The sequence below is a fragment of the Suncus etruscus genome, chromosome X, assembly GCF_024139225.1.
Source record: "Suncus etruscus isolate mSunEtr1 chromosome X, mSunEtr1.pri.cur, whole genome shotgun sequence".
NCBI classification, from domain to species: domain Eukaryota; kingdom Metazoa; phylum Chordata; class Mammalia; order Eulipotyphla; family Soricidae; genus Suncus; species Suncus etruscus.
Window position 1 is genome coordinate 94,147,029 of NC_064868.1, and position 22,575 is coordinate 94,169,603.

The 22,575-nt window shown below is 51.9% G+C and overlaps 1 protein-coding gene across 1 annotated transcript; it reads right to left on the reverse strand.

The window, feature by feature from the left end:
- Positions 1 to 835: 835 nt before the first annotated feature.
- On the reverse strand, positions 836 to 9,703 carry CCNQ (cyclin Q). The gene is made up of 5 exons (XM_049767530.1): positions 9,430 to 9,703; positions 6,259 to 6,442; positions 4,614 to 4,746; positions 3,258 to 3,485; positions 836 to 1,279 (listed from the first exon to the last, which is right to left on the reverse strand). Exons 1-5 carry the CDS (start codon positions 9,530 to 9,532, stop codon positions 1,190 to 1,192), a joined length of 738 nt encoding a protein of 245 aa, XP_049623487.1. The 5' UTR covers positions 9,533 to 9,703; the 3' UTR covers positions 836 to 1,189.
- Between the last annotated feature and the right edge of the window lie 12,872 nt (positions 9,704 to 22,575).

Below are 22,575 nucleotides of genomic sequence, written 5' to 3' on the forward strand. Positions count from 1 at the left end.
GCTGTGATCTACTGAGGCTAAAGGGAGGCTTTGCTGGTATCTTAAAGCCAAAGCCCAGAGACCAAGTTCTGAGAATGTGCAGCTGCCAAGCCCGTAACAGAACCACAGACCTAAACCCCAAGACTGAGGCCCATTTAGCCAGGACAGGCCTCTAGTCTGGGAACAAGTGGTTACTTGGGAAAGTCAAGCGACTTTCATCACTCTCTGTATCCCCCAATCTGTGCCCGTGGTGATCACTGAGGAGGCAAGAGCATGGTCCCCTGGATGAATCCTCCTGCATGACCTGGGACCGGTCACAGGATGTTTCTCAGATGCATGCAAGAGCAGCAGTAAGGTTGGCTTTGCAGTGCCTGGGAGCTGCGAATCCTGAACTCCATGTGTCAGAATGAGAGGCCTAGCTCCCGACTACCCCTTTGTCAGGAACAGAGTTCCTGGTGCCCATGTCCCCTAGGTCAGGATCTAGTGTGAGGAGAACAGGACACTCTTAAGCTGCCTTTCTAAGGATGCTCATTGACCAAGCAGGCACTCCCAAGTGGAACAGGAGTTAAGGGAACACTTCCAACCTCCAGGCATAACACGCCATCCTACACTGCTGGCCAAAAGCAGCTCTGCATCCTTGGGGGTATTTTCAGGGAGACTGAGTCCCGAAGACACATAAAAACTGAGAGAGAGGGAACAGTGGGTAGTTAGAGTGCCTTGCCTACAACAAACCCAATCTCTATGCCTGGCACCCATATGGTCCCCAAATCCCCCACCAGGAGTTATCCCTGAGTGTAGAACTAGTAGTCAGCTCTGATCACTGTCAGGTGGGGCCCTAAAACAAAACAAGAAACCCTGCAGAAACCAAAACCACCAGCAAGGCAGCTGGGCCTCTTGGATGGTTTTGGGTCATCTTTTATTAGACAAAATAGAATTTCTCTACAGCACATTTCATTCTCTATAAATCTGGTTCTGGGCTTTGATTCTCCATCCAATGATCTCATGTCTCAAATGTAATCATGATTGACTCAGAGAGTCCAGCCTGGGGTCCAGCTCCAGCTTGCTTGGGCCTGCCCGCTGGGGGCACAGCTGCTGCAGGCGTGAGGCCAGGGCTGCCCATAGAGCACAAATAGCAGGTGTGACATCTTCCCACCAGTCCTCGGGGGACCAGGTGACCAGGGCTCCTCTTTGGGCAGGCCTAGCCAGAGCCTTAGGGAATCTCTGTGTCCAAGGTATAAATCTGAATAAGATCAGACACAATGTTATCAATGATTGGCTTGGTTATGTCGTCACTAAAGGCCTGGAAAAAAGGAGAACAAGCTCTAGTTAGACTTACTCTACTTCCAAAGCAGGCCACACCCGCAGTCCTGCCCACAGGCCTAGAACCTTCTGGAGGCCACAAGCCTGGGGAATAACCAGCCCACACAGGCTCCTGTTTTTCCTAGAGCTTGGTTGAATGGGATCTCTGGGAACCTGGGGAGAGTGAGAACAGACAACAGGCCTGGACAGCTGAGGCTACCACCTCAAGATCTCCTGGCAAAGGAATGTCTGGCCCTGGTTCAGGAGTCTCAGCCCACAGCATGAGTTCTGGGGGGGAGTGTTACATGACTCAGGGTGTCACTAAGGCATCTGTGTGGGTGATCCTGGTGGCAGCATCATGAAGGCACCTAAGCAGAGAGGACAGCGTGCAACTGTGGTCACTTCTCCAGCTCCCAGCTCCCTGCACAAAGGGTGTTAGAGCTACTACGTACACCCTCCAGGAAAGTTGCCAGTCTCGGGGAGTTTTTAAGGATCCCATATGTGAGAGAAGTCAAGTGGTGGACCCAGGGGCTGCCAGGATTGTACACAGGTCCCAGCCTCACTCAGGCCAGCCCAGAAAGGTTGGTGGAGGCAGCAAGCACATGGAGGAGGATGGGTCAGAGTCAACTCCTGGGTGTCCTCACACAGAGTGAGGGTGCCCAGGGCCCCCAGAGGAGCAAGCCCATTTAGGAGGGCCGCTACCAGGGGGCAGACCTGGAACAAAGTTACATAGGTCCCTCTGGGATATCTCTGACATAACCATAAACAGATGCAGATAGAGAATGGGGAGATACAAAATGTTGCTGGGTTGGAGGTGTGATACTGCATCTGTTGAGCACCCTGGTGCATGATGACAGCAGGGCTTGGGCAGTAGAGTCCAAAGGCTGCCCTGCTCAATCCCAGCTCCTACTAGATGTTAGCCCAGAAAAATAAAAACAGACCAGTCTCCATCTCTAGTGCTCATATGCAGGAGAGGGGTCAGTTGGGTCATCAAGAAGGAAGAAGCAGCCCAGAAAAAACATGCGACAGCCTCAGAAGCAGGGGACACTGTAGATTTGAGGGCACTGGGGCTTAGCCAGAGTTGTACTAAGGGAGAAACTCAGTCTCATTTATACAGAGGCTCATTCAAAGAAAAGCCCAAAAAGCCAGAACCCCAGGTGAGGGAAAGCCAGAAAAGAGTACCTTTCCTGGTGAAAAAAAAGAAAGGCTAAGAAAGGCACCCTGCCCAGAGGAACCCCAGTACTCACAGCCTGGGAGAAGGTTTCATGTGCTCACTGCCAGCCAAGAAGGGGTGAGGCACAGCTTGTTCCTGGAATCCTCAACCAGCTGCCACTGCCCTACCCACCCACTCACCCATCCCATCTATCTACCTGGCATCTACCCACCTAAAATCACCTTCCAGCCACCTATTCTTCTATGTACATATCCACCAACTACCCACCAACCCACTTTCCCATATTCATCTAACCTACTCACCACCCAACAGACATAACCAATCTATTAATCTACCCACATACCAATATACCCACCTAGTCATCAACCCACTTAGACACCTACAGATCTGCCAACCTACCATGACCCTCTACCCACCTTAACTACTATGGTCTGCTAACTCACCACTGACACTTCACCTAGTACCATAAGCCCCCACCACCAGCCATCTATCTACCACAGATCACAGTCTCCACCACTTACCATCTACATACTGATCTACCCAGCTACCCGTCTATCAGTCTACCTCCCTATATACCACCAGCCACCTACCACCTACCACCCTCTCAGCTGCCCACCTGCCCATCAACTCATCCAGGTGCCCCTCATTCCACCCCTATGCCCCTGAGGGGCTGGGCAGAGCTCCATGCTTCTCAGCCAGGGGCACCCCTTCTCAGTCCATGGCAGTTACAGAGCACAGGAAGGGGGTGCGTGCTCCTATAGTTGAGGCCAGTAGGGGGCTCCATGACCTCAGGGAGTCACCTCACCTGCCACCAGGGCTTCTCAGCCTCAGCCTCAGCGGGTACTTCCACACCATAGGCCTGCAATGCCAGGTGGAGCACTGCCACGGCTATGTGCTGAGCTCGGAAGCGGAGGCATAGTCCCCCATGGTAACTGTCCCGTAACAGTGCCCAGGCTGTGATGGAGATGGGGGTCCGCTGCCAGCCATAGCGGTTCAGCCAGTTCTTGAGAGAAAGCAGGTAGTGGAGTAAATACTGCAAAGACACAGCAGTCAGCTCCAAGAGCTGTGGGCCTGTGGTCCAGCCTCCCCGCTAAGCACAAAGGCCCCTCTGTCCTGCCTGGACCCCACTTGTGTCCTGCCTGGGGTCCTGCCGAGGCCACACTCAGGAGCCTGACCACATCAGTAGAGATTGCTGCTTGCTCACTGGGCCCAACACACCACCCAGTACCCACAGAGCTGTGACAGTCCCACCAGCATGGCATTTGGCCTCCCTTTGGCTGCCCTTTGGCTTGGCATTTCTCAACAACTGTTTGAACCTCAAGAGAAAAGCATAACTCCCCGTCAGATGGAGCTGCTTCTTTTTTATTTGATTTTTGTTTTTTGAGTCACACCCAGCGGCTCTCAGGAGTTACTCCTGGCTCTGCACTCAGAAGTCACTTCTGGCAGGCTTGGAGGGCCATATGGAATGCTGGGATTTTAACCGGGGTCCATCCTATGTTGGCTGTGTGCAAGGCAAACACCTTACTGCTGTGTTATCGCTCCAGCTCCTGGAGCTGTTTCCTATAGCTCTACTATGGGGGGCACACAAGCAGGTCTCCCAAACTGCACCAAACGGCATCCGGATCCAAGCAGCACACAACAAAACCATAGCTCTTCCTTTGTATGTGAACTTTCAAATGTTCCCTTGGGGGTACACCAGGCAATAGCTTTTCTCCAGAGAGTCCTCTGAGTTCTGTCCTTCAGCTGCTGATACACCCCCAGTGGCCCCCAAAACTTCCACTCAAACACAAGAGCATCCTGTTTCTCTGCAGATCCTCTCCAACTTCCCAAGAGGATCCTGCCCTGAAAACTGGGCCATGGATACCCCCACCCTCTGGGACCCGAATACAGGTCATGGGCCCCCCAGTCCCAGCTACTCCCACACGTGGCAGGACTGGCCTCTAACTGAACCTGAACTTGTTTCTTTCCATGGCCCCATCAGGAGGCACTGGGTCCAGGCCAGGAGCTCATACACACCCCAGCTTGGGGACACAGCCAAATTCAAGTGCCTATAATGGTCCAGGACAGGGGCTCAGTGCTGGAGTGTGTGTGGCAGGGTGGATGTACCCTGGACTCCAGCCGTGAGGCCCAGCCATTGAGGGAGGCAGCACCTTGCACATACCTTGTGGGGGTGCTGGAAGGAAACCTGGAAACGCAGGACTCGCAGCACCAGGAGCTCACACTGCACAATGCTGTCTCGCATCTCCCAGAAGCGGGCATCCAGTTCCAGGGGTTCACTCCCCGGGTAGAAGTACCTATGTGGGAGGCAGCAGGACACCCTAAAGCCAATGAGCCCCTTAACCACCCAAACTCCACACTCTGTTGCCTGAGTTCTCAGCTGTCCTGCTCAGGGAAGCAACAGACCTGGGCATGTGGCACCAGAGTGGCTCCCACTCCCCTGCACCCAGCACACATGCATTGCAAGAAAATTCCTCTCTGTGAAATGGGACAGGCTGGCTTGGAGCCCCAATGAGCCCAGCTTGGTAGGCCAGATGGCAGCGCTGGCAACAAGGAGCTTCAGGAGGGCTATTAAGGAGCTGGACATGCTAGTATTGGGTCATGACCTGAGAGAGACTGCCCATCACCTGGATAGATGTCACTTGGAGCCACTGAATCATGACAGTAGAGGATAGATGTAGAAGTGCAATGCCTGTCTCAGGCTCTTTCCATCTTCCCTTAGGTTAGATGCATCCACAATACCCCCACTCCCCCACAAGCTCCCTGACATGTACGTAAGCAAGATTCACACTTGAGTGGCAGAAATTTCCTGTGGTGCTACATCCTGCCCAGGTTCTGCACTTTGTGTTCAATTTCCCCCCAGCCCTACCCAATACCCACGGCTAATTAACAATTTCCCCTTGGCCTGGGGCCTCCCTGCTGGGGCCCAGGCAATTAAGGGCAGACTCCAGCCGTCCTACCTCAGTCCCAGTCCCGATTTGATCCTCGCCTTCAGCGGTGCACCGTGAACCCGTGAGACAACGGGCCGGGGGAGCATAATCTCTACTACCTGTTTAGTACCCGTGTTCTCTGCTGGAAACTCTGACGCACGGCCAGTGAGTAACTTTCCATAAGAAACTTTCTCTTGGGGCCAGGGCCAGAGCCAAAGTACAGCAAATGGGGAGGGCATTTGCCTTGCATGCAACTAACTCAGACTCCACTCAATCTCCGGCATCCCATATTGACCCTTGAATCTGCCAGGAATGATTTCTGAGTGCAGAGCTGGGAGTAACCCCTGAGCACCACCGGGTGTGGCCCCAAAACCAAAATAAATATATAAACCGAACAGAAAAAACTTTTCTCTCAGACTCCCAAGGCCTCAGCTCCTGGGTCTGTCTCCAGTAGGTGCAGGGGTGCCAACTACAAGCCACCCCTGTCAACTCCAGGCTGATTGATGCTTCTTAGCATCTCTGACTCTACTTCTAGAAACCCTAAGACAACTCCCTCTCTGGCCTGCAGAACACAGCTGGGGGTGTAAGGAGTGGTATTCTCTGGTGCTTTTCTGCCCCGGGTCATGCCTGGATGGATCTAGTCAACTTTGCCATGTCCCTCTCATCTCAGAAACTCATAATATGACCCTCTCAGGCATGGGGAACACAGGGACTATCCACCCCTCTTCACATCCCTGCAGTCAACCCCAACTGCCCTCATATGTGTGTCCCTCAATGGTTCTCATAAGTGTATGGGGGGTCTCCTTCAGGCTCCCCATGCAGAATCGACTCCCTTCCCTGTAGGCCCCACTGCTGCTGCCTGGGCAGCCTCCCCATTACCTGTTGGAAACGTTGATGATGTCCCGGGTACGCAGGTGCTGCTCCTCCACCTTGCCAGCCAGATAAAGGGAAGACATGGCAACCAAGTAGGGGTCATAGGCATCAACATGGGTCTCACCGAAGAACTTGTGGTAAATGGTACAGGCAGTGGCAATGGGAATGGAGCGCATCCCAAGTTTGATACCTGCAGGCGGGAGGTAGGGGGAGAAGTCAGCTGGAGGCATGCCTGCACATGAGACATCTAGGCTCTGGGGCAGGAGTCATTGGGTCCTTCACCTGGTAGACTCTAGGGCCCACAGCCCATGAAGGCATGATGAAGCAAAGCTTGGTTCTAGCCCAAAGCCTCAGCTTTCATGGTCCCTTTCAGCCTGCATCCAACTGAGCAAACACTTTTGGGATGATCTGGCCCCACAGCTTGCCAAAGCAACAGAAGAGCAAGGAGGGCTGAGAGGCCTGGGCAGATGCCACGGAATTTTAAGTGGTGGCCAGCAGAGGGACAGCACAGCCATTGAGCAGGGCAGAGGAGCAACAGTTGGGCCATGGCTCAGGCCCCACCAGAGAGGACCCCAGAGCACAAACCCAGATCCTACTTGGGTCAGCGAACCAAACCAAGTCCCTTCCCACTGGGACTAAAGACAGGGGACAGCAGGGAAGGCACTGGCCTTGCATATGGCCTACCCGGGTTCAATCCCAGCCTTCCATAGGGTCCTCCCAGCTCACCAGAAGAGATCTCTGAACACAGAGCACTGCTAGGTGAGTTCCCCAAACCAAGAAAATTCCCACTAACCAGGGTGAAGAGGAGCAAGTTCAGTAGCATCACAAAGACCTGGAGCAAGTGGTGAAGAGTCAGGTAGACCGGCCAGGACACAATGAACATGGTCCCATATAGAGGCAAGCAGCCAACTCAGGTTCGATCTCTGCCATCCCATACTGTACCCCAGTTTTGTCAGGAGTGATTCTTGAGTTCAGAGGCAGAACTAACCCCTGAGCATCACCAGGTATAGCCACAAAAAAAAGATACCTTTTTCCCTGGGGCCACAGAGATGGATGACCCCAAACTCAGGACTCAGCTAGTGATCAGTCTCTGGGGTTCAGCTCAAGGGCCCACTGGCTCCTCTGCAGGCTCCTTTCTGTCCCCAAACTTGCAGCCTCCTGGTCTTCAAAGCCAATAGTGTGACATCTCCCAAAAGCTGCCTCAACAACCCACATCACTCCAGGCTTTCTTTCTCCTCTGCCTGAGAAAAAGAGTGAGATAACAGGCCCTCTGCATCATGGGGGGATGGCCACTTCAAGATGCTGGACATAGCACAGTGGGGAGGGCACTTGTCTTGCATGTGGCTGACCTGAGTTCAATCCCTGGCACCCTATATAGTCCAAGTATGGCCAGGAATGATCCCTAAGTATAGACCCGAGTAAGACCTGAGCACTGCCAAGTATGGCTCTCACAAAAAAGGAACTAAGCAAAAGATGCTGAATCCCTTCAGTAAAATTCTTTGGGGGGTCTACCACTTTTGTTTATAGCCCACCTGGATTCAATCCCAGCACCACATAGAGACCCCTGAGCCCTTGTGGGAGTGACCCTGTGCAGAGTCATGACTAGCCCTGAAAAATGCCAGGTGTAGCCCTCAAACCAAAATAAATAAGTAAAATCCCTTTTGCAAGCTGAAGTCCCAGTCACAGGTAGCAGGGTAGGATGAGGAGGCCCAGAACTTAGGATGACAGAAAGCAGGTGTCTGGTTTGGAGAAGCACACTCAGCAGTGCTTGGGGTCTCCTGTTAGCACAGTGTTCAGCAATCCCTCCTGGGGGTGCTTGGAAGATCATGCAGTGGTGATCAAACCCGGGGCTCCCTCACACAAAGCCTGTGCCCCAGCGCAGACACAGTATGTTTTTTTTTTGTTTTGTTTTGTTTTGTTTTTCGGTCACACCCGGCAGCGCTCAGGAGTTCCTCCTGGCTGTACGCTCAGAAATCACACCTGGCAGGCTCAGGGGACCACATGGGATGCCGGGATTCGAACCACTGACCTTCTGCATGCAAGGCAAACGCTTTACCTCCATGCTATCTCTCCGGCCCCAGACACAGTATGTTTTATTAAAAAAAAATTCACAAGGAGGGCCCGGAGAGATAGCACAGCGGCGTTTGCCTTGCAAGCGGCCAATCCAGGACCAAAGGTGGTTGATTCAAATCCCGGTGTCCCATATGGTCCCCCGTGCCTGCCAGGAGCTATTTCTGAGCAGACAGCCAGGAGTAACCCCTGACCACCGCCGGGTATGGCCCCCCCCCAAAAAAAATTCACAAGGAAGAGGTGCTCTCCAAAGCGGCTCTGGCACTTGGGAACAGGAAGTGTGTTTGTCCAACCCAGAAACAAGTGTCACTATGTCACCTGAAGTATTGGGAAAACATGGCCCACTCAGCTCCTGACCTCCAGAAAGTGCTTGGGACATTGAAGGTTTTAAACTTCAGTCACCCCGACTGTCCCGACATGCCCCCCTCTCTTTCCACAAAACGTCCAACCGCTGGACAGCCAATTCTCCAGGAGGCGGCAGGCTTTCCGCGGAGCACAGATGGCGGCAAGCACCCTGAGCCACGTGGCCGGGCCACGGATAAGTCACAGGGGAGGTGGCTGGGGTGGCAGGTCGGGATCTCCTTAGACTCGGACTCCACCAGGAAACCCCAAAGTAATCTGGGGCAGATGGCGCTGTATATTTTGTACCACAGCACTGGAGAGTGAGAAAGTGGCAACTAAGTGATTCTTTCAACAAGGAAACTTGCCACTGTCCAACCACTCCAGAGTGCTCGCCTGGCAAAGCAGGAGCTCCGGGTGGCCTGCAACTGGCATCCCAGGCTCCCCTAGGTGCCCCCACGGGCTCGGGGCCACCAAGTGCTGCACAGTATCTCCGCGTGCAGGGGCGCAGGAGTCCCCTGAGCTTGGTTGCTTCGAGCAGAGCCAGTTGCTTCCCTCATCTCTTGGGGCGGTGCGGATCCGAAACTGGCACAGCAGCGTCAGCTGCCCCCCTTGGAGCCGGCTGCATGGGGGCACAACGGCCAGGCGGGCGCGGGAGCGGGGCGCGGGGCACGGGCCATTCGTGAGGGAAACCAGGCCGGTCGCTGGCAGCGGGAGTTCCGCACCCCCGGCCTGGGGGTGCCCTGCCCTCCTCCCGGCCGCAGTTACCTGCCTCCATGATGAACCTGGTCACTCGGAAGTGCACCCTGGCTTCGGGTGGCGACTGGGGGGCGTCCCCTGCTCCACGGCCCTCCGGGACAACGGCCTCCATGAGGCCCCGCCCCTCGGGCCGGGACCCCCCCCACTGGAAAGAGGGGCTCCCCCCGCACTGAGGCCCGCTCAGGGGGTCTCCAGGCTGGAGTGGCCACACGGGCCCTCCCCGCCCGACCGGCCCCTCCCTCCCCGCAGAGTGCACTGGGGGGCGGACGGAGGGCCGGGGGGGGGGGGCCCGCGCGGAACCGCCACTCGGAGCCAGCGCGCAAGCGCGAACAGAGGCGCAGGCGCACAGACCGGCCTGAAATTCTACGTTCCGCCCCGGAGAACTGGTGGCCTTAGCCCAGCTCCGCCCCCCGGCGCCATGTGCCCCGCCCCCGGAAAAGTCAAGCCACGCCCCCAGGAAACTTGGTCGCGCCACCCAGCAGCCCCTGGTTACCGACCAAGTGTGTATGCCCCGGCCCGAGGGCACCCGCAACCCTATGTGGCTTCCAACTCGCAAGAAAGCCAAACCAGGGCCAGGGCCGAGTGTGCTCCCATTCCGGCTGGGGTGGAGCCCAAATCCCGCTTTGTCCGAGCCAGTTTGGCAGGGGCCTTGGGTTCTCCGGCCGCCTCCCACAGCCTGGAACTCCGGGGCTGGAATGTGTGCAGGATGCACGGTGCCCGCCAGATTTGTGTCTTCCACGTGTACCAAGCTTGGTTCAGGGGCATTGAGGACAAAAGAGACCCGGAGCTACTGGCAGACAGTCCAGCTGGGTAGTTGCTATGATTGGAGAGAACTGGAAATCCCCAGGAGGGCAGGCCACCACTTTAATCCCTTCTTCTGGACCCAAGTGACAATGCCAATGTGGGCACCACCTAACCCAAGCTCCTGCCTCGAGATTTGCTCCCTGGTCACCCCCAGCTCAGCCCCCCCATTTTTTCTCCACACAATCTGGGTAAGCTTTTCCCATTGGCTGCTTCTATTTCTCTTTCTTCTGGGGGGGCACTTTAAATAGATCAGGGACCCACCAGGATGATCTCAGCTTGAAGCCCTTCCTTCTGCACATCCTCAGCGATCGGAGACTGAGGAGCTAGACACAGTCCAACTTAAGGTCCTGTGGGCCCCTGGGTGACCATGGACACCAGCCTTGTTCCTCGGATACGAGCCTTGCTCGTGGACACCAGCCTTGTTCCTCGGATACTGATGGGGCAGTTTTCCAAAGATTCTGGCCTCCCAGCTGGGGTCTCTCTTACACTTTGTAAAACGGGCCCCCACTCCTTGTCCTTCCTAGCTTCTGCCTTCAGCTTTGCCCCCACACTGCCCCCAGCCTCCATCAGTGGCTCCTCTCCCTGGCCTGATAAGGGGTCTTGGTGAGTTAGGGCCCCTGCTCTGTGCAGCCTCTCCCGTGTACACCCACAAAACAAACATATGCATACATATAACCAGTCCAAGGTCCTGCCTCCTCCTCCCTCACTTCCTCCTTGCCTGCCCAATGACTTCCAACTCTTCAGTGGGATGAAGCATGGGAATTTTTACTGAGTGGATGGACTGACTCAGTGGACACAAGAATTGCTTGAGCCTAGGGGTGTCATGGAGTATCTTCTGCAAGTCACACTTGAAGACTTTCTTCCCTTGTGGGGTGTCTCATCCCTGTTACCTGCCACTCAGATGGACCCCTCTCCCACTGAGAGTGGTTAGATTCTACCCAGACACTGCCTAGAGGTGGTCAGTAGAGAGAAACACCTCAGAGCAAAGGTGGCTCCGCCAGAACTTCCCCATCTGACCCCCACACTGGGCCTCTGTGCCCCTGAACCCCGAAGCCTCCTCCTGGGGAATGGACTGTAACTGAAGCTCTGAGGAGCAGGAGCCCTCCCCTGTCTAGCCTTCACCCCAAAATCCATCAGGTTCTTCAAACTCTGTGGTCTCCCTCCTTGTCCCAACCCCTCCCACTATAACTTTCCTCTTTGTCCAGCTCAGCAGCTCCCCCCTAGTGCCCACCTTCCTATCCCACTGCACACTCCCAGGTCCCATGGGGTTGTACCTGGCCTGGCCTGCCCTAGACCCCACACCTGTCCCTGGTATCTCTCTGTCCTTGGTATCTCTCTGTCCTTTTGACTCTGAACACTTGCTTTGGGCCTCCCTCACCTCTGGGGGCTAGAAGGCCAATGGCAGACTAGGGCTCTTTCTGCCTCCCTTACGGGTTGCCAGCTGCTGCCTTGCTGAGGGGAGGAGGGGAAAACTCTGAGGGCTCTTGATGAAGGTCCCCCCCAAGAGGCTGCCCCATGGCTCCTCTCATCAGCAGGGACAGCAACTGGGCCCCAGCAGGACAAGACCTCCCACAGTCTCCTTTCTAACCCCTTCAAGCCATTTCCCAGTGCCCGCCCCCCGACTTCCTACCCTGAGAGAGGCACTATCAGCCTCTTCTCCACTGCTACCTCTAAGCTCCAGACCTCCATGAACCTGGACTGCCAGGGAAGACGGGGTGCACTTGAGGAAAGAAGGTGGAAACCTTCTTAGTTGGGACACGGGTGGGATCAGACCTCCTGGTTAACCCTCTGTGTGGGATCCTGCCTTTTGTCAGATTTGCAGAAACGAGCAGTACTGTGCACCATGACAGCATGTGTGTGTGCGAGGAGTGGAATCCCCAGAGACGGGCTGAGAGCTGGGCAGGGAGCCAGGAAAGTCACCCCACATTGAGATGCACATGCAGCTGCTCCAAAGTCAAAGGCAGGAAGGAGGGGTCAGAGGGCAGGGGAACAAGGGGGTGAATGCTAATGTCACTCAGGTTTCTTTGAGGAGTGATGGAATGGAATGTTCTGGAATACATGGTGACAGAGATAGAAGCCTGTGAACATATCCAGAACCACTGACTTATGTATTGGCTGAAAAGTGGGTGGGCTCTCTGAGAAGCTGAGGCTTTAAAAATAATCACACTTGGGGTTGGAATGATAGCACAGCGGGGAGAGCATGTGCCTTGCATGTGGCCCACCTACATGGGTCCCCGGCATCCCAAATGGCCCCTAAGCACCACCAAGAGTTATTCCTGAGTGCAGAGCCAGAAGTAACCTCTGAGTATTGCCAGGTGTGACCCAAGACAAATAAACAAACAAACAATGATCACACTTTGCAATAGAAGCCATGGCTTCAAAAGTACCATAAACCAGGATGCCTCAAAAGAAATTTTGTAAAATAAAAATAAAATCTCATGAGCTGGTGAGACTGCCCTAGGTACCATGTTTCTAACCCCTTAGACAGACGGGTATGATGAAGCAGGGTAGCAGCAGAGAAATAATTCCAAGCAGTCAGAAAAGATATTCATTGGAGTCAGCTCTCTTTGCCATGTCTCTCTCTTCTCCATTCTCTCTCTTCTCCATTCTCTCTCTCCCCCCCCCAAAGCTGGACCCCTTTCTTTAGTCAAACCATCTCCCAAATCCAGGGAGGGGAATAGTCAAGTCAGATACAAAAACAACTATCCAGTGGGCTTTTACATACCAAAAGAAGAGGTTAGAGGTAAAGGAAGTTGAGGGAAGATCTTTGTTTAGGCTTTTGCCTAGATTCAACTTACATCTCCACTTTTTCTTTTCTAAACAAAACAAAAGGAGAAAAGTTACAAGAGATGTGTTCTACTTTTCTCTGCCAGAGGCTGGAACCTCATATCAGAACTCAAAGCATCAAAGTTTAAATTGTATACATCATTCTCAAAACAATCAGCCTTTTCCATATCTTATACATATCACAATTTTTTCATAGACTTCTATGAGCATAAATATTAGAACTTCTCTGCAGGACTGGCGCGATAGCACAGCAGTAGGGCATTTGCCTTGCATGTGGCAGATCCAGGATGGACCTGGTTCTAAACCCTAGCATCCCATATGGTCTCCCCTAGCCAGGAGCGATTTCTGAGCACATTGTCAGGAGTAACCCCTGAGAGTCACCGGGTGTGGCCCAAAAAAACAAAAACAAAAAAGAACTTTTCTGCAGATACACTTATATAGTTTGAAAATAAGTTTATAAACTTTCTTTTAATAAGCACTTTTAATGAGTCTATATCCAAGTTCATTTTCCATCGACTTCTGTGGCAAAGAGATTAGAAGATTTTTGCAGACATAATTTGAGAATAAGTTGATACATAAAAAAACACAATGAAACACCATAGCAATTAGGAAAACATTCACTAGGATAGCTGAGATTTTTTTTTTTGGTTTTTCGGGCCACACCCGTTTGATGCTCAGGAGTTACTCCCGGCTAAGCGCTTAGAAATTGCCCCTGGCTTGGGGGGACCATATGGGACGCCTGGGGATAGAACCTCGGTCCTTCCTTGGCTAGCGCTTGCAAGGCAGACACCTTACCTCTAGTGCCACCTCACCAGTCCCAAGAGAATTTTTAAAACTCTAACAACATTATGCATTTCCCCCAGAATTGTGCGAACTAATATTAAACCACTAAAGTTGGATACAAATTTTCTGTTTGCAGTGGGGCTTAGAATAAAATAGTAGCTATTAAGATCGATACAGATAAAGCACAATTTAATCAGCAATATAATAATAGATGCAAATAGTGTCAAGAGATTAGCCTAAATTTTAAGTTTTAGGCCCTAAAACAAAGTTATGTTTTTGGACATAACCCAGGTGCAGGAGGTTCTGAAAGCAGCTTCTCCTTAGTTGAGTTTCAGCGGGGCTTGATCCTCCATCTTCTATCTACTCCATCTTCTCCATCTATGTTAGGCTTCTGAGATCACCTGGGACAGAAAGGCCATAGGTTCCTGAGCTGGAATCTTGGTTGGGGGTATCTGCTCATCTGCCTGCTGCTGGTTCACCTCCAATGGGGCTTTCTCTTTGGATTCTTCCCTATTAGTGATCTCAATAAGCTTTTGCAGGTTGGGAGGCCGAGGTCCTCACACAAAGCACCTTTGGTAGAAGAAAGGCTGTAGGCCTTGACCTCTGGAAGGCTGCTCAGAGTCTTTAGCTCTCTCTCTCTCTCTTTCACTGCCTGCTTCTGTCCTGCCTAAAGGGGCCCCTGCTGCATTCAGGACAGGTGCCATGTGCACTTGATGTTCTGGTGATGGGCCCTGCACACTCAGTCCAGTTTAACAAGGCCATTATTAGCCACCAGTATGTCAAGGCACTGCCCATTATTGGGGTCTTCTTGGGTCTCTGAGTCCTGTGTCACTATTCGAACACCAGTTGCAAAATAAAAATATAATTCCATGAGCTTGTGAGACTGCTCCAGACACCATGTTTCTAACCCCTTAGGCCGACGGGTCTGATGAAGCAGGGTAGCAGCAGAGAAATAATACCAAGCAGTCATAAAAGATATTCATTGGAGACAGCTCTTTCTGCCATGTCTCTCTTCTCTTTGTGCTCTCTCTCTAGAGCCCAAAGCCAACTTCCAAATTCAAACCGACTTCCAAATCCAGGGAGGAGGACACTCAAGTCAGATACAAAAGCAACTATCCAGTTGTTTTTATATATCTTTTACATACCAAAAGAAGAGGATAGGGATAAAGGAAGTTGAGGGAGCATCTTTGTTTAAGATTTTACCCCTAGACTCACCTTACAAATTTTTATGAATTAAAAAATAAAGTGAGGGGCTGGAGAGATAACATGGAGGTAAGGCGTTTGCCTTTCATGCAGAAGGTCATTGGTTCGAATCCCGGTATCCCATATGGTCCCCTGAGCCTGCCAGGAGTGATTTCTGAGCGTGGAGCCAGGAGTAACCCCTGAGCACTGCTGGGTGTGACCCAAAAAGCAAAATAAATAAATAAATAAATAAATAAAATAAAATAAAGTAAAAACTTACCCTAGGGGCTGGAGCGATAGCAGAGCAATAGGGCATTTGTCTTGCACGTGGCTGATCCAGGACGGACCTGGGTTCATCCCCAGGGTCCTATATGCTCCCCTGAGCCAGGAGCAATTTCTGTGTGCATAGGCAGGAGTAACCCCTGAGAGTCTTCGAGTGTGGCCCAAAAGCCAAAAAAAGAAAAGAAAACTTACCCTAAACAATCATGTGGTTCAAGACAAAGCCCTGCATAGGAAGAAGGGGTCCCCAGGAAAGGTGGGCAGAGTGGCTGGTTACAACTTCACAGGGCAGACCAGTAGCTGTGGGGACAGAGAGGGGATTACCCAAGACTCTGGCAAGCAAGAAGCCAGCACAGGGAGGGGGTGGAGGACCCAGGGGTGCCTTCAACTCCCTGCAATAGGATAGATGACTGTGGTTCTGAAACACAGGGCTCTCCTTGCGGTTCCCACAGCTGGCGTGTCTGTGGATTGTTGTGGGTAGGAAGACACTCAGGCCTGGGGTGAAGGTAAAAGTTCCAATGTGAGCTACCACACATCTGTAGGTCCAATACAGTCATTTTCTATGAAGTGCATTTCAGATATATTGCAGACTGAATTTTCTATGCAATACAATCCAAGAAACTGTAATACAAATGCAAGAAAATTCCAGTTCTGTGCAATACATTTCAATACATATGAGCAATCCAAAGTAAAATTAGGACAATGTCTAATTATAACAGCATCCAAAAGGGTTGAAAAACATATGAACTTGTTGAAAAGAGTCAAATACCTATGAACAAACTTAATTACCCCAAAATTACAAGATATGTACAATAATATAATATTAAAAACATTCAAGAAGATCCAAATAAAAAGCTTTTACAGACCAGAGAGATGTCTAATACAGGGCTTAAGGGTTGCACATGACCAACCTCAGTTTGATCTCCAGCACCCCATATGTTTTTCTGAGCACAGCTAGGAGTGAATCTTGAGCAGAGAACCAGAAATCAGCCTCAAGCACTACTTGGTGAAGCCCAAAAAACCAAAAGGAATTTTTTAATTTTTTTGGTATTTGGGATAACTCCAGGTGATGCTCAGGGCTTCACACTCCGGAAACACTTCTGATCATGCTTGGGGGACCATAAGAGATGTCAGAGACTGAACCTGGGTCTGCCACATGCAAGGCCAATACCTTAGCTGCTGTATGATCTCTTCTAGCCCACTAAAAATAATTTTAATAAGGTTTTTTCAAAACCACAAATTCACGAATTTGAAGATAATATTGGGCCTAGAGGCTGCTCCAAGGGAGATTAGTCCTGGAAGCTAAGAGTTAGTCCTGGAAGCACATGGGCCCCCAAGCACTGCCAGAAGTGATTCCTGAGCACATAGCTGGGAGAAACATCCAGACACTGTGAGAGTGTGACCCCAAATACAAAGCAGAAATGGAATATTGTTGACAGTATTGACAGATGTTCCCCTAATTGATCTGGCTGTTCAAGACCATCCTTATCACAATTCCAGCTATTTTTCCTTGCAGAAATTGACAGCTATTTGTCAAATCAATTGCAAAAGCAAGAAACCCAAAATAACCAAAACTCTTCTTGGAAAAAAAAGGAACAGTTTTGAACACTCAAGACTTTTTGCTTGAAAAATGTCCACTACCAGGTTTAGAGAAATACACTAAAGTTGAGGCACTTGCCTCGAATGCAGCTGAACCCAATTAATCCCCACTCCCACTACTTATGGCTCCCCTAGGTCTGATTCCTGGACACAGAGCAGGAAGTGAACCCTGACCACTATTAGATATGGCCCTCAGAAAAATCTGAGAACAGGGCCTGGAGTGGTGGTGCAAGTGGTAGGGTGCTTGCCTTACACATGCTAACCTAGGACAGACCGTGGTTCGATCCCCTGACATTTCATATGGTCCCCCAAGCCAGGAGCAATTTCTGAGCGCATAGCCAGGAATAACCCCTGAGCATCATGGGTGTGGCCCAGACGCCTCCCCCCCAAATCTGAGACCAATAAAACACACTTGCCACAGCTCGTGAGATGGCCCAGCAGAAAAGCGTGTGCTTGTAGCTATGAAGCCCTGGGGTCAATTTCTGACACTGAAAAAAAAAGAAAAAAAGAAAAGACCCAACTTACCACAAAGCAACATAATCAAGACAATGAGCTACTGATATAACGATATAGATCAAAAGAACAAAACAGAAACCAGAAATAAACCCAGACTGGGACAGAACAACACAGACCAGCAGGCAGGGCACTTGCTGTGCGTGTGGCTGACCCAGGTTCAATTCTTGGCACCACAGATGGTCCCCCGAGCCCATGAGAAATAATCCCTGAATTTAGAACCCTCAACACCGCTGAATGTGACCCCCTAAAAACAAACTAAACCAAAGCACAGAGATAAACCTATACTAATGAAGTTAGACTTCTACATCACATCATAAAAAATTCCAACCAGAAACTAAAATGTAAGCACCCAAACTATAGCTCTCTAAGAAGAGAAGCCAGCTGGAGAGGGACTGTGCACACAGCTGACTCTGGCTCCATACCCAGAAACCCATAGGGTCTCCTGAACCCTCCTGGAGTAATCTCTGAGCACAGAGCCAGAAGTAAACCTTGAGCAGCTTTGGGTGTAGCCCCAAAATCCAAAAACAAATACATTGATCAATAAAAAGGCAGAGAAGGGGGTGAAATAGCCCCGTGGGTTGGGTAGGCTGCATATGGAAAACCTGGGTTTCTTCACCAGCACCATATTGTATCCAGGGCACCAGTGGGAGTGACCCTTGAGCACAGAACCAAGAAAAAGAGTGCCAGGTGAGATAAAAATAAACACACTACAAAGTATCTAATGGAGATGTTGACCTACAAGGGCCAGTATAGTGGCTTAGACCCTTGCACTTGGCCAACGTGGGTTCAATCTCCAACATCTCATATGGTAGTCCAAGCATTTCTAGGAGTGATCCCTTAGTGCACACTTATGAATAAGCACTGAGCACATTCAGATAGGGCCCCAAAGCAAACAGAATTTGAGAGAGAGATGTTGAGGCCAGGGCTGCCATATTTATGAATTAAACTATGTTCCTGTGAGCCACCAGGAGTTCAAACCAGCATCACTTCATTTCTCTGAAGCCCATCCACAATATAGCATGATATACTTGGGAAAGATGTTCATTCTCACTAAGACCCTGCAATGGTGAAGCCGAGGGATTCCACTCCTCATTCTGACCCAAAGAAACGAGAACAGGTGCACACAAAATCAGGGGCCTGAAAGCTCTTAGGAGATTTGTTCCTTAGAACCCCAAAGTGGCAATGGCCTCCTTCAATGTCCATTACCCAATGCATGGACAAGCACAGTGAGGGCTGTTTTAGTGCTGTGAGCTGAAAATCTCAGGTCCTAATCCTGCTAAGATGAGGGTGGGGATGAGCTGGGAAAACTGATTCCAAGTCAAAGGGGCCAGCCAGACAGGAAGAAGCCTGGCAGCATGGGGTGGGTTCAGCACCAGGGCCCCAGAGCTGGGCTGAGCCTGTCACTAGGGGGCAGAATAGCCCACACCAAAAGCTAATGGGTAGGAGGGTATGTGTATTTAGTCCTGGGGACCCATCCCTCTGCTTGATAGAACTGGACAACCCCCCAACACATCAGCGCTTCCTCCTGGTCTTCCACTCCCTGTGTGGACTCAGTAGAAAGAGAATGCCAGTCAGGAGGTTCCAGGGGTGCCAACACCACCCCAGGCAACTGCATAGCACCCATCATCACCGGTTAGGGCAGAAGACATATAGGGTACTGGAGATGGAATTATGAGGGACATGCACAGCCTTGGATGGGCGTCTCTGGAGCAAGAGGAAGTTACTCCTCTGAGCCCCCAAAATTGGGACCAACACCCTCCATGCCACTCTTCTAAATTGAAATTCTCAGCAAAATACAGAACTAGTGAATAACTGGGCTCAGGTCCCAGCAATACACTGCCCTTTCTGCGGGGTGACGGGAAGAGCACCCCACCCCCCACTTCTTGTTGCCATGGTTTCACAAACCATTTCCCGACATGGGATGCGGTGCCTGCTGGCTGGCATGTAGCCAAAAGAGAGAAACAGAGAGAGACAGAGAGCAGTGGAGAATACCTGCTCTGCTGCCCCCCCCTTTTTTGAGACTCGAGGCACAGCTGGTTTTAGGAGGTAGGCCATCAATGGGGTTCCTCATGCAGGAGTGTGGCAGAGCTCCCCAGACTCTGAGGTTTGGCTCCCAGTAAAATAGCTAGAAAGGCTGAGTTCAGTGGGTGGGAGGAGGTAGCAAATTTTCCACAGAAGGTGCTGAAGGGAGAGAAAGGTCTGGAAGGCCCGGGGCAGCCACTCTCCTCCTGGAGAGCCCAGCCCTGGACCCTGCCACTCGACCCCCATGGATTCTCCAATCTCCCATAGGGCTTATTGATCTCAGGGTGGTGAAGAGACTCAGAACCACCTGACTTGGCTCTTTGGGGGTACTTTTCTCCTAAGCTTGTCCCCTCACTTTCTGGCAGCTTTCTTGGGGAAGCCCCTCACCCCTGCTTTGTCCTTCAGGAAGCCCCAGCCCCCCTCACTGGGCCCATCTGGAGGGGAGAGGTGAGGAGGCCCCCGAAGGCCTGGCCCCCACTTCCTGGGGCTCCCTGGTCATTCCAGACCTTTCCGCTGGTGTAACTCAAGATACGGTTTGTTTATGCCGGTCACGCATGCTCTGCAGCTCCCCCACCCCTCACCCCCAACCATTAACTTTTCTGGTCCTTTCGGATGATTAAAATTCAGTCCAGACTCACATCCCACTGAAGCTTCCCCTCCCCATCCCACGACTGGAATGGACTGGAAAGTACTGGACCTGACACAGGCTGTGCTGACCTCTCCTCTGGCTCTCTGGTGGGGGCCAGCAGGCCCAAGGTCGAGGGGGGAGGGTGCCGCATTTCGGCTGTTTGCTTGCAACCCATGGGCCCTCACTGAAGGGTCGGTCCTTTCCCAGCCCCTACTTCCTGCTATGTGGTGGAACAAAGCTGAGGTACATACCCCAGTCTTTCTCCTCAAGGCTAACCTCAGCTGATGCCGCCTCCACTTGGTGACTCTGCCAACCAGTGCCCCACTTCCAAGAGCCCCCCACAGGTCAGCATTGCCAGTTCCCATCCATGTCCCCAGTATGGTCCCTAGGTCACACCCCATCTCTACCCAAGACCTGCTCTTCTCCCCAGAAACAAGGGTGGGAGTGACCCCATTAAACCAGAGCCAGAGAAGAAGCAGGACTGGGGGGCAGCTGGAGGGGTAAGGAAGCTTCAACAGAAGCTGACAGGAGCAGAGACTTGAGAACATAGCGCAAGTGTCAGGGCACAGGTGGGTTTGGGGACTCTGGGGGTATTAGACAGAGCCTTGAATGGCTCAGATGGTTGGGTCTGCCACACTATGGGGGGTCTTGTTTTCTTCCAAGTTTGCTGTGGTAAGGGTTTTTCAAAGTAAACAGAGTATCTCAGGGGGGGCGACCCCTGCAGTCCCAGAGCCTAACCCAGCCCAGGTCCCAGTAAACAGCAGGATTAACCTTGTCGCCCCTCACCAGTTCCTGGGCAGGAGGTAGTGTGACCCTCAAGGGACAAGGGCCAGAGGCCAATAGGGGCCCAGAGGCTACCTCCGTTTTTCCTTCCCCCTTTCCTCTCTTCTAGAACATTCCAAGGACCTGGCTGGAAAACAGCCTGCCAAGGTTGGGAATGAGTGTGTGTTATTCAGATCCCGTGAGCCACAGCATCCCGGGGACCTGGCCGGGATGACTTGGGGGGCTTGGGGAAGAGCTCACAACTCTCCACAGATGTGTCTCCTGTGGAGAGAAGAGAAAAATGCCCCCAGAAAAGCCAACTGTAACCCAGCCAAGCAATGAGCCTGGGAAAGACACTGTGGCCAGAAGAGGATCAGTGAATTGGTTACAAAATGCTCAAATGTTTTTTTAATTAGGCAAATTGATCATTAGAGAGCTGATTGAGCTAGAACCACTGTTCGAATAAAAGGTAAAAATCAAATGCTTCATTTGAATTCCAAATAGGGGTTTCGAGGTGACCAGGCAGCTGCTGGTCCTTCGGCAAACTGGCTGGGAAGGGGGGCGCATAACCTTGAGACTTCTCAGGCAAGAGGCCCAGCACCTGACCCCCAGTGGCTCAGGCAGGAGGCCATCCAGGGGCTACAGGGGGACTCCAGGGTCCTGCTGTGCCACACCAGTTGCTGCAGACCAGTTCCTGGGGGCAGGGGTAGCCACTACAGTGGACAGTACAGACTCCTGCTCCTTGAGTTTCTTGGTTTTTTCTTTTTGGATTTTTGGTCACACTTGGTGATGCTCAGGAATTAGTTCTGATAATACTGGGGGACTATATAGGGATAAGTGTCCTCCCCACTGTCCTACCCATCCCAGGGCCTAGGAAAGTCGTGCCCTCTGTTTTGCCAACAAAGGGCAAATTGTCAGTGCCAGGTCATGCTGCAGCCTCTTCCTTTCCCCAGGGTTCCTCTATTGCAGCACCTCACCTTGTCCGCCTGTTTTCCACACAGATCCCTGAATGTCCACCCTTTCTCTAAACCCACCTTTGCCTGGTGCTGGCCCACAGGATTACTTTTGCTCCAGTCCTGTTTTGGGGGGGTTGGGGGGGCACATCCAGTGATGCTCAGGGGTTACTCCTGGCTATGCACTTAGAAATATCTCCTGGCTTGGGGGACCATATGGGATGCCGGAATATTGAACCTCGGTCCATCCTAGGTGAGTGCTCACAAAGCAGACTTCTTTCACCCTGCGCTACCGCTCTGACCCCAGTTCTGGTTTTGATGTGTTTCATCTGCTCTGTCTCTTGGTTCCTACAACTACCCTTTGACCCAAACCACACTATCTGTTGAAGGCAGAGTGTTCGGCCACACCTGGCCATGCTCAGGGCTTACCCCTGGCTCTGGGCTCAGGACTCACTCATGGCAGACTCAGGAGATTACATGAGGTGTCGGGATCCAACCTGGGTTGGCATTGGGCAAAGCCAGTGCTTTTATTTTTTAAGTTTTTTTTGTTTTTATTTTTGATTCTGGGCCACACCCAGTAGCACTCAGGGGTTCCTCCTGGCTCTGCACTCAGAAATTACTCCTGGTAGGCTCGGGGGACCCTATGGGACGCCAGGGATTGAACCTGGGTCAGCTGCTTGCAAGGCAAACACCCTACCTGCTGTGTTATTGCTCTGACCCCACGGCCAGTGCTTTGAGCCCTGTCCAGTCTTGAGCCTGGACCACATAGCCTTACGTGCAGTGCCTATTAATTAAGTAAGCCCAAAGGAAACCCAACTCCTCTCCTCCTTCTGGCTTAAA

Bases quoted from the DNA above. Each gene is read 5' to 3' on its own strand.
- CCNQ (XM_049767530.1), bottom strand. From the start codon at position 9,532: ATGGAGGCCGTTGTCCCGGAGGGCCGTGGAGCAGGGGACGCCCCCCAG. The intron at 4,747-6,258 runs GTAATGGGGAGG...CCTCCCACATAG, and splicing joins ATCATCAACGTTTCCAACAG to GTACTTCTACCCGGGGAGTG. The intron at 1,280-3,257 runs GTGAGGTGACTC...CCTTTTTTCCAG, and splicing joins CTGAGAAGCCCTGGTGGCAG to GCCTTTAGTGACGACATAAC.